This window comes from Mustela putorius, unplaced genomic scaffold, assembly GCF_011764305.1.
Source record: "Mustela putorius furo isolate JIRA1106 unplaced genomic scaffold, ASM1176430v1.1 tig00003976_pilon_pilon_pilon, whole genome shotgun sequence".
In the NCBI taxonomy this organism is placed as follows: Eukaryota; Metazoa; Chordata; class Mammalia; order Carnivora; family Mustelidae; genus Mustela; species Mustela putorius.
In genome coordinates this window covers 3,617,753-3,631,335 of record NW_025422118.1, presented here as the reverse complement: position 1 = coordinate 3,631,335, position 13,583 = coordinate 3,617,753, and the positions used below count along the sequence as shown (strand labels likewise).

The 13,583-nt window shown below is 32.3% G+C and overlaps 1 protein-coding gene across 4 annotated transcripts in view; it reads left to right on the top strand.

The window, feature by feature from the left end:
- The window catches only part of ADAM2 (ADAM metallopeptidase domain 2), a 155,508-nt gene that overhangs the window by 91,531 nt on the left and 50,394 nt on the right, over positions 1-13,583 (top strand). For all 4 annotated transcript variants that reach the window (XR_001180466.2, XR_001180465.2, XM_013059256.2 and 1 more), the window contains exons 12-14: positions 2,450-2,630; positions 6,541-6,639; positions 6,752-6,947. Coding sequence is in view for 2 of the 4 variants with exons in the window: in XM_013059256.2 (XP_012914710.1) it covers positions 2,450-2,630; positions 6,541-6,639; positions 6,752-6,947 (476 nt within the window). In the remaining 2 variants the exon portion in view is untranslated. The remainder of the gene's footprint in view (positions 1-2,449; positions 2,631-6,540; positions 6,640-6,751; positions 6,948-13,583) is intronic.

The following is a 13,583-nucleotide window of genomic DNA, read 5'->3' as shown; positions in this document are numbered from 1 at the left end:
AAACCCCACATCGAGCCCTGCATTGAGCCCCATATGGGGCTCTGTGTGCTCCACAGAGACTTGCTTCTCCCTCTCCCACTCCCATTGCTTGTGTTCCCTCTCTCGCTGTCTCTCTCTCTGTCAAATAAATAAATCTTAAAAAAAAATAGAAGTATGTCCATTGATTTTCAAATATTTGTGGATCATCTAGATGCCTTTTTGTTATTAATTTCTTATTGAATATTTATTATTTTAGATGTACATATTTTGAAATTCATTGTGACTTATTTAATAATAGTAATTATTTTTATCCTATTGTTTCCCATTTTTGCTTGATTATCTCCATGCTTTACAAACTTTACAGAGAGTATGTGTTGAAGTGTATTTCTTTTTCAATTAGTAATCAAAATGCTCTAATAACTTCTCCAGAGTTATATTTGAATACAGGGTTTTATTCATTTTATTTCTAATGAGTATTGCTTGTTCTAAAAAAAATGCAGATATTGGACACATGTTTTGCTTATGGATTAAGCAAAAGATGATCTATTCTAGCATTCTCTACCTCACTGTAATTAGAATCCTGCACCTTGCTGTCAATACTTTGCAATTTTGTGGTGAGTGGTGAGAAAAATGAGTGTTTGAAATGTAATTAAAACAACAATGCCCTGATTGAGATCTGTATTTTCGGGGATGGAATTTGTATTTAGATTTGAGTATAAGTTACATAAATCCCAAAGTAATAATGGCTTAAATTAAAAAAAGTTAATTTTATTTTTGGGAATTAGCATTATATTAATTGCACATTTCACTATTAATTTCACATTAATTTATACACAGTGGCTTTCTTATCCAAGATCATCTCATAGTTCATGATGGAAGCTTTAACTATAACAGTTAACAAAAATTATAGTCATCAATAGAATGAAAGCATGGTTGTCAACATTACTTTCTAGAATTTAAACATATGGTGTTTAAACATACGCTGATTATCTCACATTTACAGACGTATACTCCTAACTTTATGAAAGGCTAAGAAATGTAAGGATTGTACAAGGAAGTCCTATATTCAACCGAAAATCAGAAGATCTATTATCAAGGAAAACAGAGAATGGAGAATTGGAATGCCTAACAAATGTTTGCAAAGATTCAAGCTGCAAATAAATTCTCTAGTTGGATATAATTTTGATTAATATTTTCCTTCAGTGACATTGATTTTACTACTAGGAAGTGTATTCCCTATAAACCAGTTACACATAATAAACATATATTACATTGCCTTGTTTTAAGTAATATAATGCTGTATCACTTTTTTTTTTTTTTTTGCTTTTGCTTTTTGGCATTTAGATAGAAATCATCCGAATTATTTGCAATGTAACAATAAATCCATTATTGTGCTTATTATAACTGAACAGTATGTTCAACCTGGATGTGACCTCTAAAAAATAATTGGTAATCCATTAAAAATTCCTGATTTGTTCATGAGCCTTATGTATATAACATTTCCCTGTCCTAACCCAAAGGACTATGATTTGAGTCTAGTGCCCTAAAAATCCAGTAACTTCACATTGGCTATATCTGTCATCAAGTTATAAACCTTTCTGAATATAATCTTTTCGTGTGTTAATACTATTCAGAATAATAAAAGTCATAATGTAACAGCAACCAAAGAATGTACTATTTACAACAGATGGCTTCCACCATAGACTCATTTATTTTTTAAAAAGTCATTAAAATCTGTACTCTGTGCTAGAGAACAAAGGGATTGGAATGCCTTTTCTCCTGGAGCTAAAAAACTTAGAGAAGATAATGAGCAAATGAATAATATTTTCATTGTTAATAAAGATTTTAAAGAAAAATAAATGTCACTAAAAGAACAAAGAGTAGTAATTTAAAACAAATAATAAATAATAAAGAGTAGCAAACTTAAAAGAGTAGTATTTTAGATGTGTGCTTAGAAATGTTATCTTGTTATTAAATGTTACTGAATAAAGAATTAGACACTGGGCTCAAGTTTAGGCAATTTAAGTCAGAGAAACAATTATCTGAGCAGTCAGGTATAGGTGTTATTCAAAATGCAGTGCTGAATAAGATCATCTATAAATAAATATAGACAAAAGAAACAAAAAATCCAATCTTTCGTTAACACAGGCTATTATAACATTTTTGAGTCATGAAAAGAAAAAGAAACAAATGAAATAGATGGAGTACTTTCTCAGGTAGGAGCTATAAGAGGAAATAATTTCATGAGTGAGTGTAATATGAGAATAAAATTTTATTATTTCATTGTAACTAAAGATATTTAATATAAGTTCTTGCACAATTGACTTCCTTTGTACAGAAAATAAAAGTTTGACACTAACAAAATTAAGAATTCTGACTTGTGGAATGTGATAAAATAGCTTTATTCCAAGTCTTGGCACAATGTATGAAGCAATACTTAATAAAAATCTGATGTTTGATGTATGTTTAGTCATTCCAGGGGTGTGAAGAGCTTTAGTAACTGCAGCATGGAGGATTTTGCGCATTTTATTTCAAACCCGAAGTCCCATTGTCTTCAAAATCAGCCACACTTAGATCCATCATACAAAGCGGCAGTTTGTGGCAATGGAGAAGTAGAACAAGGGGAACAATGTGACTGTGGAAGTGCAGAGGTGAGTACGCATTTGGAAGAATATATAGCAGAATTGCTTGAAAAATTATAAATTTTTACAGTATTATGTGGTCATTTTCCCTCATATGTCAAGCTCACTTTTATATTGTAATAAGCTGATAAGTGCACTTATATATCAGTATATGGATTCAGTGGTTTGTAGATTATCCATACAGGTGATTTTCAAGGTCATTAATTCTCTGAGTTGACCTAGGTTTTACTTTCCTTCTTGAGTGTGTTCTTCCTGAATATAGGCATACCTCAGAGATATAGTGGCTTTGATTCCAGGCCACGATGATAAAGTGAATATCACAATAAATTTTGTTCTCCTGGTACATATAAAAGTTCTGTGTTTATACTATCCTATATTCAATTAAGTGTGAAATAGAATTATGGCTAAAAAACAAGGTTCATATCTTAATTAAAAATACTTTTTTTTTTTTCTAAATACATTTGCTGGTACTTTTTTTTTTTTTTCTTAAAAAAGTGCTAACCATCATCTGAGGTTTCAGCAAGTTACAGTCGTGCCTTAATGCAGATGTCTGCTGACTGATCAGGCTTGTGGTTATTGAAGATTGGGTGACTGTGGCAGTTTCTAAAATAAGACAACAATGAAGCTCCTTGCATTGATTGATTCTTTCATAAACAGTTTGTAAGCCTCTGATGGTGTTTGATGATGTTTTACTCAAAATAGAACTTTCAAATTGGAGTTAATCCTCTCAAACCCTGTTGCTATTTAATCAACAAATATATGTAATATTCTAAGTCTTTTGTTGTCATTTCATTAGTCTTCACATCATCTTCAGTGGGAGTAGTTTCCATCTCAAGAAACCACTTTCTTTGCTAATCTGTTGGAAGCAACTCCTTGTCTATTGAAGTTTTATCATGAGATTTTAGTGATTCAGTCACATCTTCAGGCTTTACTTGTTTTCTTGATATTTCCACTTCTATAATTACTTCTTGCACTGAAGACTTGACACCCTCAAAGTTATTCATGAGGGTTGGAATCAACTTGTTCCAAACTTGGGTTACTGCTTTCTGAATACTTTTCATGGTTCCTAGTATGGTAAGTCCTTTCCACAAAGTTTTCAACTTTGCTCAGGTCCATTAGAGAAATCCTCTGTATTGCAATTATAACCTTTTGAAGTATAAGTTGAAGTTACCCTTGATTGATGGACTGTAGAATGGATGTTGTGTTAGCAATCATAAAAACAACATTAATCTCCTTGTACATCATCTCCACCAGAACTCTTGGGTGACCAGGTGCATTGTAAATAAGCAGTAATATTTTGAAAAGATTCTTTTATTCTGAGCAGTGTGTCTCAACAGTGTCTTAAAATATTCACTAAACCTTGGTGTAAACAGACGTGCTGTCATCCAGACTTTGCATTTATAAGGCACAGGCAGAGTAGATCTATGATAATTTTTAAGGGCCCTGGAAATTTTGAAATGGTAAATTAGTATTAACTTCAACTAGCAATCATCAGGTGCATTAATCCCCAACAAGAGACTCAGCCTGTCCTTTGAGCTTTGAAACCAGGCATTATCTTCTCCACCCTGCTTATGAAAGTCCTAGGTGACATCTTTCAATGGAAGGCTATTTTATATACATGGAAAACCTGTTGTTTAGTGTAGCCACCTATATTACTTCTCTTAGTCAATCTTTGAGATAACTTGTTACAGTTTCTACTTTGTTACTTAAATTTACACTCTTATGTGATAGATATAGCTTCTTTCCTTAAACCTCATGAACCAACCTCTGCCAGCTTCAGGGTCTTCTGCGGCCTCCTCACCTCTCTCAGCCTCCATAGAATTGCAAAGAATTGGTTCTTTTCTATGGATGAGGCTTTGGTTTAAGGAAATGTATGGTTGGTTTGATCTTCTATCCAGATCACTAAAACTTTCTCCACATCAGCAATTAAGTCCATTTTGATTCCTTGTGAAGCAAGTATTTTTAATATCCTTCAAGAAATTCTCCTTTGCATTCAAAACTTGGCTTACATTTTAGTGTAAGACTCCTGTCTTTTGGCCTATCTCAGCCTTCAACATGCCTTCCACACAAAGCTTAATAATTTCTAGCTTTTCACTTAAAGTGAGAAACACGAGACTCTTCCTTTAACTTGAACACTTAGAGGTCATTGCAGGGTTATTAATTGGCCATATTTCAATGTTGTTATGTCTCAGGGAATAGGGAGGCCTGAGAAGAGGGAGAAAGAGAAACAGCTCACCAGTGGAACAGTCAGAGCATACACAATTAAGTTTATTGTCTTAAATGGGCATGGTTCATGACACTCCCCAAAATTGCAATAGTAACATCAAAAACCACTCAAAGAAGATCACCATAACAAATATAATAATAAATAAAAAGTTTGAAATACTTCAAGAATTATCAAAATGTGACACAGATACTGTTGGAAAAATGATGCTGATAGACTTGCCTCATGTAGGGTTACCACCTTCAGTTTGTACAAAATGTAATCTCTGCAAAGTGCAGTGAAGTGAAGCACAATAAACTAGGGTATGCTCATATTTCTTCCAAACCTAAGATCTGCTGGCATTCAGGAAAATAGATAGATACAGTTTTCACAAATCAACAAGAAAATGAGGCACACTTGTGGCTTTGAATATTTTAATACAGGTCAATATTTAAGTAAGAAATATTTGGACATACATAACCAATAAAGGCATGTTTTCTAACCCACAAAAGTCTTAGATAAAGTTGCTGAATTGGAGGGAAGTGGGAGTTAAAAGGAATGCTGTAAGGGAGAGAGATCCTGAGACTCAAGATGGGCATATGGATGTGAAAAAATCAAGACATGAAAGAAGTTTACTGTTCCCTATAGCAGTAGCTAGTCACACATGTGTACATTCCCCAATATAAAAGTGAGCTTTTAGAGTCCTAGTTGGATGATGTGTTTTTAGGAAATTATTTCCCAATACCTACTTGTCTTTTCTTGTTTGGGTCTGAATGGAAATTGAAAATTTCTCGTAAAAATTCACAGTTGTGTATCTTAGCTCTATTAACTGTCATATAATTGAGCTAGTCCCTGTGATATAACTTGATTCTCTGGAATCCCATATAAATAGCAATAACAATGACATTGTTCTGGAAAGAACAAAATAGTTCTGGAAAATACTGCAAATTTAGTTTACCCTAGTAAGTATTATGCTATAATATGATTAATTTTTATTATTTGTTATTTTCTTATTAATACTTTTGTCCAATTAACTTATTCCAAATCCTGGGGAAATCAAAAAGTGTGTGTGTGTGTGTGTGTGTAAGAATTGTTTCTCTAGCATCTTTTCTTATCTGTTGTTTTTATTAAGCATAATAATTGAATCTTTAAAAACAAAATCACTAGTCATGGATGAATCATAGCATTAACCAAGGCATAATAAGATATAGATAAGTGATATAATGGTGATAATTTCAATCACGTTTAGAAATATCATTTCTAGCTTTTGTCTTTAGAGTATTAAAAGTAAAGTAAACTTTGGACATCCCATAAAAGTTACAGAATTATTAAAATACAGTAGATTCATAAGAGTTGATTAGGAACTAGTCACTATAATGAAATTGATATATCATAGCTTCTGTTTATTTTATGTCTTGTATTTAATTGTCTCTTTGTCTACAAGCACCAGAGAGCTTGATGTTTTGCTTCAGAAAGTTTCAGAAAGTCCTACTACCAATATAGTCAAACCTACTCTAGGGATACACAATATAGCACTGAGTAGTAACTAATAAATATCTGTTACGTAAATCAATAAGTGGCTTTATTTTTCATGTTTGCCAACATGGGATTTAGGCATCTATCTGTATATTATATAATACACTGTTACCATTAAAATATCTATCTAATGCAAGTAAAAATTGGAAGATAGTTCAGAGCATTTGGTTTGCTTTTCAGGATTGTGAAACTCAGGAAAACACATGCTGTAATCCTGCCACATGTACACTGAAAGCTGGCTCAGTGTGTGATACTGGTAAATGCTGTTCAAATTGCCAAGTAAGAGTCTTTTTAAATTTTCTAACTGCCTATGTGAACAAAGTCATCTTCTTAATAATATTTATATGTTCACATTCTGCTTTATTCAATGTCATTTACTTCACCCCATCAGTATTCGGCAATAGGAAAAATATGTAGGCCTCCCACTGATGAATGCGATCTCCCTGAGTTCTGCAATGGATCCTCTGCGATGTGCCAAGACAACTTTTATGCTCAGAATGGGCATCCATGTGGAGATAACCAATGGCTCTGTCTGAATGGAACTTGTATAAGTGGGATAAAACAATGTACAGCTGTATTTGGTGAAGGTATTTATCATAATTTGATTTCCCATATATGTGTTTTTCTGGACACCAAAAAAATAGAAATTGATACATAATTGTGATTTTAAAAAATAATGTGATTTTTTAGTATAAATATTTTAAAGGATTACAGAAAGAAGAAATACTGTAAGAAAAAAATCAGACAAGTTGTCTTTTTTTTTTTAAGATTTTGTTTATTTATTTAACAGAGTAGGCAGAGAGGCAGGCAGAGAGAGAGAGAGAGAGAGAGCGAAGCAGGCTCCCTGCTGAGCAGAGAGCCCGATGCAGGCCTTGATCCCAGGACCCTGGGATCATGACCTGAGCCAAAGGCAGAGGCTTTAACCCACTGAGCCACCCAGGGCGCCCCAGACAAGTTGTCTTGAGTTAGAGCTATGAATTGTTTCCACAGAATAATAAAGGGAAACATTCAAAATCCATGGGATCTTCATTTGAGAAGGAAGAAAGCAGACTGGACATAAATTACGTTTTCCTCACTTGAGCCATATTCACAGTTTTCTTAGTAAACATAAAATAAACACATATGGGTATGGACATTAAAGGCCATAAATGTAAGTTGGCATATGAGTGCAATTTAAATCATACATGCAGATACACACAACCAGATACACGCATTTGAACCTGGGAACTGCAAGAAAAGCTTATGAAAATCCCTAAAAGGGGTCATGAAGATCCAGTAACAATGAAATCATTGAAAGATGATGTGCACCAAGGTTGAAAGCAAAAAGGAAAGCCATGGTACAAAATATACACAGAATCATTTGCTGAAGTAGATGGAGACAGCAGAAATGACAGCAGCATGTTATGTCTCTATCAGGAGAAGCAAGAGCAATTGACAGAGGAAATATTCAGGATACTCATAAAAATAGCTGGGTGGGTAAAACTTTTCTTAATGGTAACAGGTAAATGCCTACTCTAATTTCTGTGTAAAAAGGAGTTGCAAAGTGTTTATCAACTCCCAAAATACATATAGAATGAATATTGATTTGGAGAAAGGCAACACAAAGATACAAGAAAAGAAACATATAATGGTGAAGTGCTCTCCCAAGGAACTGGGTGATTTGAACCACAAAGAAAATTTTGAAGAAAGATATCTCTATCTCTCCATCTCTCCCTTAATTATCTTCTGTCATCTATCATTTATCTATTATCTATCTATCTATCTAATCTGTCATCTAATATCAGTTATCATCTAGATCTACCTATCTCTTATCTATCTCTATCATCTGTATCTTTTCTTTTTTTTTTTTTAAGATTTCTATTTATTTATTTGACAGACAGAGATCACAATTAGGCAGAGAAGCAGGCAGAGAGAGAGGATGAAGCAGGCTCCCTGCTGAGCAGAGAGCCCAATGCAGGGCTTGATCCCAGGACCCTGGGATCATGACCTGAGCCAAAGGCTGAGGCTTTAACCCACTGAGCCACCCAGGCGCCCCCATCTCTATCTTTCATCTACATGATCTATCTATATCTACCTATACATATATATAGATAGATAGAAAAAGAAAGAAAGAGAAAGGAAAAGAAAATCCTGATTTGAAAGGTATACTTGTTAAAATGTAAAAATAAGCATATTGGTTAGATCATTGAAATGGTAGAACTTAAGATGGCAGGTAGAATTGCAAATTTCACCCAATGTTAAATAGGTAGATACTCAAAAAAAATATGAAAGCACACATTTGAACACCTGTAATTTGCTTTCTAAATTTATTTCTGTAGAAACTGGTTGTGAATGATGTCTAAAAAAAGGGATTCTAAGCCAGGAGATGGAAGAATTAAATGAGAAGAAATAATCATCATAGAAATTAGCAGAATTCATTTTTTGGCTAATGTACATATCTCTTAAAATTTATATATTTTAAAATATAAAGAATAGTATGAAATGGAGATATTAATATGTCAAAAATGCTAAACTCTAGAAGAAGAATAATAGAAAAAATAGTTTCACCAAGGGAAAAAAAAAACCTGAAACAAAACTCAATTATTCCAATAAAATGTAGCATAAAGTGGAATTAAAAATCGGCATAAGTCAAGTATTAATTTTATAATTTAAGACAGCTATAATAAGAATAAGGTGAAACTGCAAGCTCATAAAGGAGAAAAACGAAAACAATAAAAATACATGATTAATTCCAAAGATGATAAGAACAGAGTTTAAAAAGGACATAAGACAATAAATTCTAAGGCAGCTAATTTACATTTAAATATTTAGCTGTTACATTAAATCAAAAACCTGTATTAAATAATGAATTTAGGGAAAGTTTTTAGCAAGTAGTGACAGATATAACTGTGAGAAGATAACTAGAAAAATTAAGATATATTTTATTGGTCTATTATAAAAAGCATTAGACTATAATAAAACCAAAGCCAACTAATTGTTTATAACAGGAGAGAAATTTTGCACATTTCATTTATGTTAGACAGTTGTTTTTCCTAGAGACTTTGGAGATTTTGAAAGTTGAAGATCAAGCTTGGATTAGGCAGAGATCTTCTAATAGAAAGAAAAAAAGAAAAATTTTAGCAGTTAATTTAAGGGGACTGGGGCGCCTGGGTGGCTCAAGGGGTTAAAGCCTCTGCCTTTGGCTCAGGTCATGATCCCAGGGTCCTGGGATCGAGCCCCATATCGGGCTCTCTGCTCAGCAGGGAGCCTGCTTCCTCCTCTCTCTGCCTGTCTCTCTGCCTACTTGTGATCTCTGTCAAATAAATAAATAAAATCTTTAAAAAAAAATTTAAGGGGACTATCAAAACCATAGAAAATTTTTTCTATGAGACATTTTTGAAGGTCTGAAGCTGCTCAACAATTTGGTTAACCAGGTTAAGAACATTAAAAAAGCATTATGAATTTCCCTGCAGTCACAAGATAATCAAAGACCAAATGGTAGAAGAAGCTTGCTCCAGAAAATCTTAGTCTTCTGAAAGATTTCACTACAGTTTGAAGTGCCTATGTTAGTAGGCTAGAAAGCTATTCTGAGATTCTCTAAATGGTAAGAATTTATCTTAGGCAGACTTACAGTGAAAACAAATATTGATAAGGCTTTAAATCAGTAGCTTACATGGGTCACACCAAAGACAATGAAGCAGATCCAGAAAAAAAATGTACATCAGACCTGGCCCATTTAATTGCCTGATTAGATTTCAGCGATCATTACCTCACCAGATCTGCCTAACTCAGTAAAGTGTCATTAAGAAGATAAAATAGATAACAGAAAGCAGCAATATTTAAAGAGATAAAACCAATAATTTTCAAAATGAAAGTTAATCCCACAAATTCAAGATGCTCTATGAATCTTAAGAAGAATGTCTTTAAAGAAAAAACACATAAAGAAGTCATAGCAAAACTACAAAAAATGAAAAGATGAAAATAAAACATCTAGAGTGGGAGAAAAAGACACAATAACTTTTAAAAAGCAAGTGTGAGTCAGATTTCTTGTCAACAATTACAGAAGCCAGATGACAAAGACACTTCTAAAGAACTAAAAGAAAATATTTGCCCACCCAGAATTCTGTAATGAGCAAAAATACAAAATCTTTTCAATAAATGTGCTTGAACAAGTGTATGTTCACAGGCAAAAGAATGAATTTGACCCCTTACCTCATACCAAGCAGGAAAATTAACTTAAAATGTATTGTAGACCTAAATGTAAGAGCTAAAGCTATAAAACTTTTAGAAAAAAAATATGCATAAATCTTAGTGATCTTGGGTTAGGCAATGTTTTCTTAGGTAAGGTACCCAGAGCACAAGTGATTAAAGAAAAAGGAATCATTTGGACTTCAGAAATTTAAAGAACCTTTGTTCTTCAAGGAAAATCTCCAAGGAAATGTAAAAACAGCTCAAGGAATGGGAGAATATATTTGGAAACAATATTTTTAATACGGACACATATAGAATACATAATTCAACAATAAAAAAGATAATGTAGTTTAACAAATAAGGAAAAAAATTGAATAGGCATTACTGGAAAAAAAGATAGTCACTAAATATGCTATAATTAAAAGACAATAGCAATTTTTGTGAGGTTATGGCAAGATCCGAACTCATGAATTGCTAGATAGAAATGGTACAGTTGCTTTAGAAAGCAATTTGGGAGTTCCTCAAAATGTTGAACATAACCATTTAATCCTTGATGTGTGTACCCAAGAGAACTGAAAACATGTCCCCACAAAACCTTAAGTACAAATGCTCATCATACCATTATTCATAATAGCCAAAATGTAGAAACAACCCAAATGTCCATCAACTGATGAATGAGTGAACAAAATGCAGAATTTTACTTAGTTAATAAAAATGAGGTGATGATATTTACCAAATATGAATATATATCGAAAACCTACACCAAGCTAAGAGAGCAGGTCACAAAAGACCACAGATTCTGATTCCAACTATATTTAACTTACAGAATAGGCAAATATATAAAGACAGAAAGTAAATTAATTGTTGCCTGAGGCTAAGGGAGGGAAGGAGAGCATATATGTAATTGTGTGTGTGTTGTTTGACATATATCCAGTTTAATACTACTGCCTATTGATGATCAATTACCTTTACTAACCAATTTAATACTCGAATGCACAGCCATGCAGGTATCTACTAAAAATTGTCTGTTTGGTTGATTGGTTGGTTGTTTTTAAACCCCAAACTGTCAATATTTCTCATGCCCTTGGTCAATTTTTCTCTATCTTGCCAATCTTATGCTATTTTAATTTATCTCCCTTTATAATTATTTTAATATCTCAAAAATAAGCCATCTTAGCTTTTGTATCTTCTTCATACATATTGACATGACTTTCCTTAAGAACAGATTAATGAATTTAAGAACCAGATTAATATGTTAACTCATGCTTAAGTTTAGTTGAATTGATATCCATGTGTGAAGTGGTATCTTGTGGTATTGATTTGAATTTACCTGAAGACTAGTGATGAACATTTTTTTCATGTACTTATTGACCATTTGTATCTTGTTTGGAGAAATATCTATTTATATCCTTTAGCCATTTATTTTAATTAGTTTTTTTTTTATTATTGAGTTGTAATAGTTCTTTATATAATCTGTATTCAGTTTATTGTTAAATTCATGTTTTGCAAATCTTGTATTTTGTTGTATATATTATGTCATCATTTTCCTGATAGCCACCTTTGAAATGCAAAGTTTTAATTCCGGTGGGGTTCAAATTATCTATTTTTTTGTGTGTGTCTGCTTGTGATTTTGGTGTTACAAGAAAGAAAGCATTGATTAATCCAAGATCCTGACTTATTCCCTCACCCCTCTTTTTCCTCTGGGGTTTTTATATGTTTTCCTCTTAAATTTGGGTCTAGAATCCATTTTGCTAACTTCTATATGGTATGAAAAATGGTTCCTACCTAATTCTTTAGCATGCAGATATCCAATTGTTTCAGCATCACTGTTGAAAAGATGATTATTCCCCCATTTAATTGACTTGGCATCTCTGCTGAAAAATCCCTTGATTGAAAATATAAGGGTTTATTTCTGGGCAAAGTCCACTCTATTGATCTACACATGTATATGCTTATGTCAGTTGCACACTGTCTTGATTACTTTAGGTTTGTAGTTTAGAAATCAAGGATGTGAGCACTCCAACTTTTTTTTCTTTTTAAGATTGTCTTGGATATCTTAGATCTCCCACATTTCTTGAATTTTGAAATCAACTCTCAATTTCTGCAAAAAAAAGTCTGCTGTGGAATTTTGATAGTAATTTAGTGTTGAATTTGTACGTCAATTTGAGGTATAATGTTACATCAACTATATTAAGGTTTCCAATCCATAAACATAAAATGTCTTTACAATATTTGTATCTTATTTAGTTAATTGCAATTAAATGTTTTATAGTTTTATAATTATCAGTATACAAGCTCTATACTTCTTCTGTTAAATATATTTCTTGATATTCTTTTGATGCTATTATAAATAGGATTTTTAAAAATTTCATTGTTTATTACTAGTATATAGATATCAATTGATTTTGAATATTGAACCTTTATCCTGCAACATTGCTAAAGATCTTTGTAGTTTTAGTAAGTATTTTTAGCAGATTCCTAGAATTTCTATATATCAGAAAATGTTGTAGGAAATGGATATATTTTAATTACTTAATTTACAATCTATATGCCTTCTGATTTTTCTTCTTGGATATTTTTCCTGATTAGTACTTGCAATACAATACTGAGTAGAAGTACTCATCGTATATATTCTGACTTGTTCCCTATCTTACAGATTGAGCATTGAGATTTTCATTATTAAGGATGATGTTAACTACAGTTTTTCATAATCCTCTTTATTAGGTTAAGGAAGTTCCACTTCTGTTACTCACTAAGTTTTTTTTTTTTAATCAATAAATAAATGTCAGGTTTTCCTGTTCTTTTCTGTGTTTATTGAAATGATCATTTTTTTCATCTTCTAGTTTATTACAGTACATTACACTGTTTAATTTCCGGCCTTGCATTTCTGGAAAAAAATACCACTTGGTCATGGCATATTACCTTTATATATATATATATATATATATATATATATATATATATATATGGATTGTTGGTTTATACTTGAATGTTTTTCTCATTGTGAAAAAACTAAATAACATAAAAGCACTTTTACTATTTTTAAGTGTACG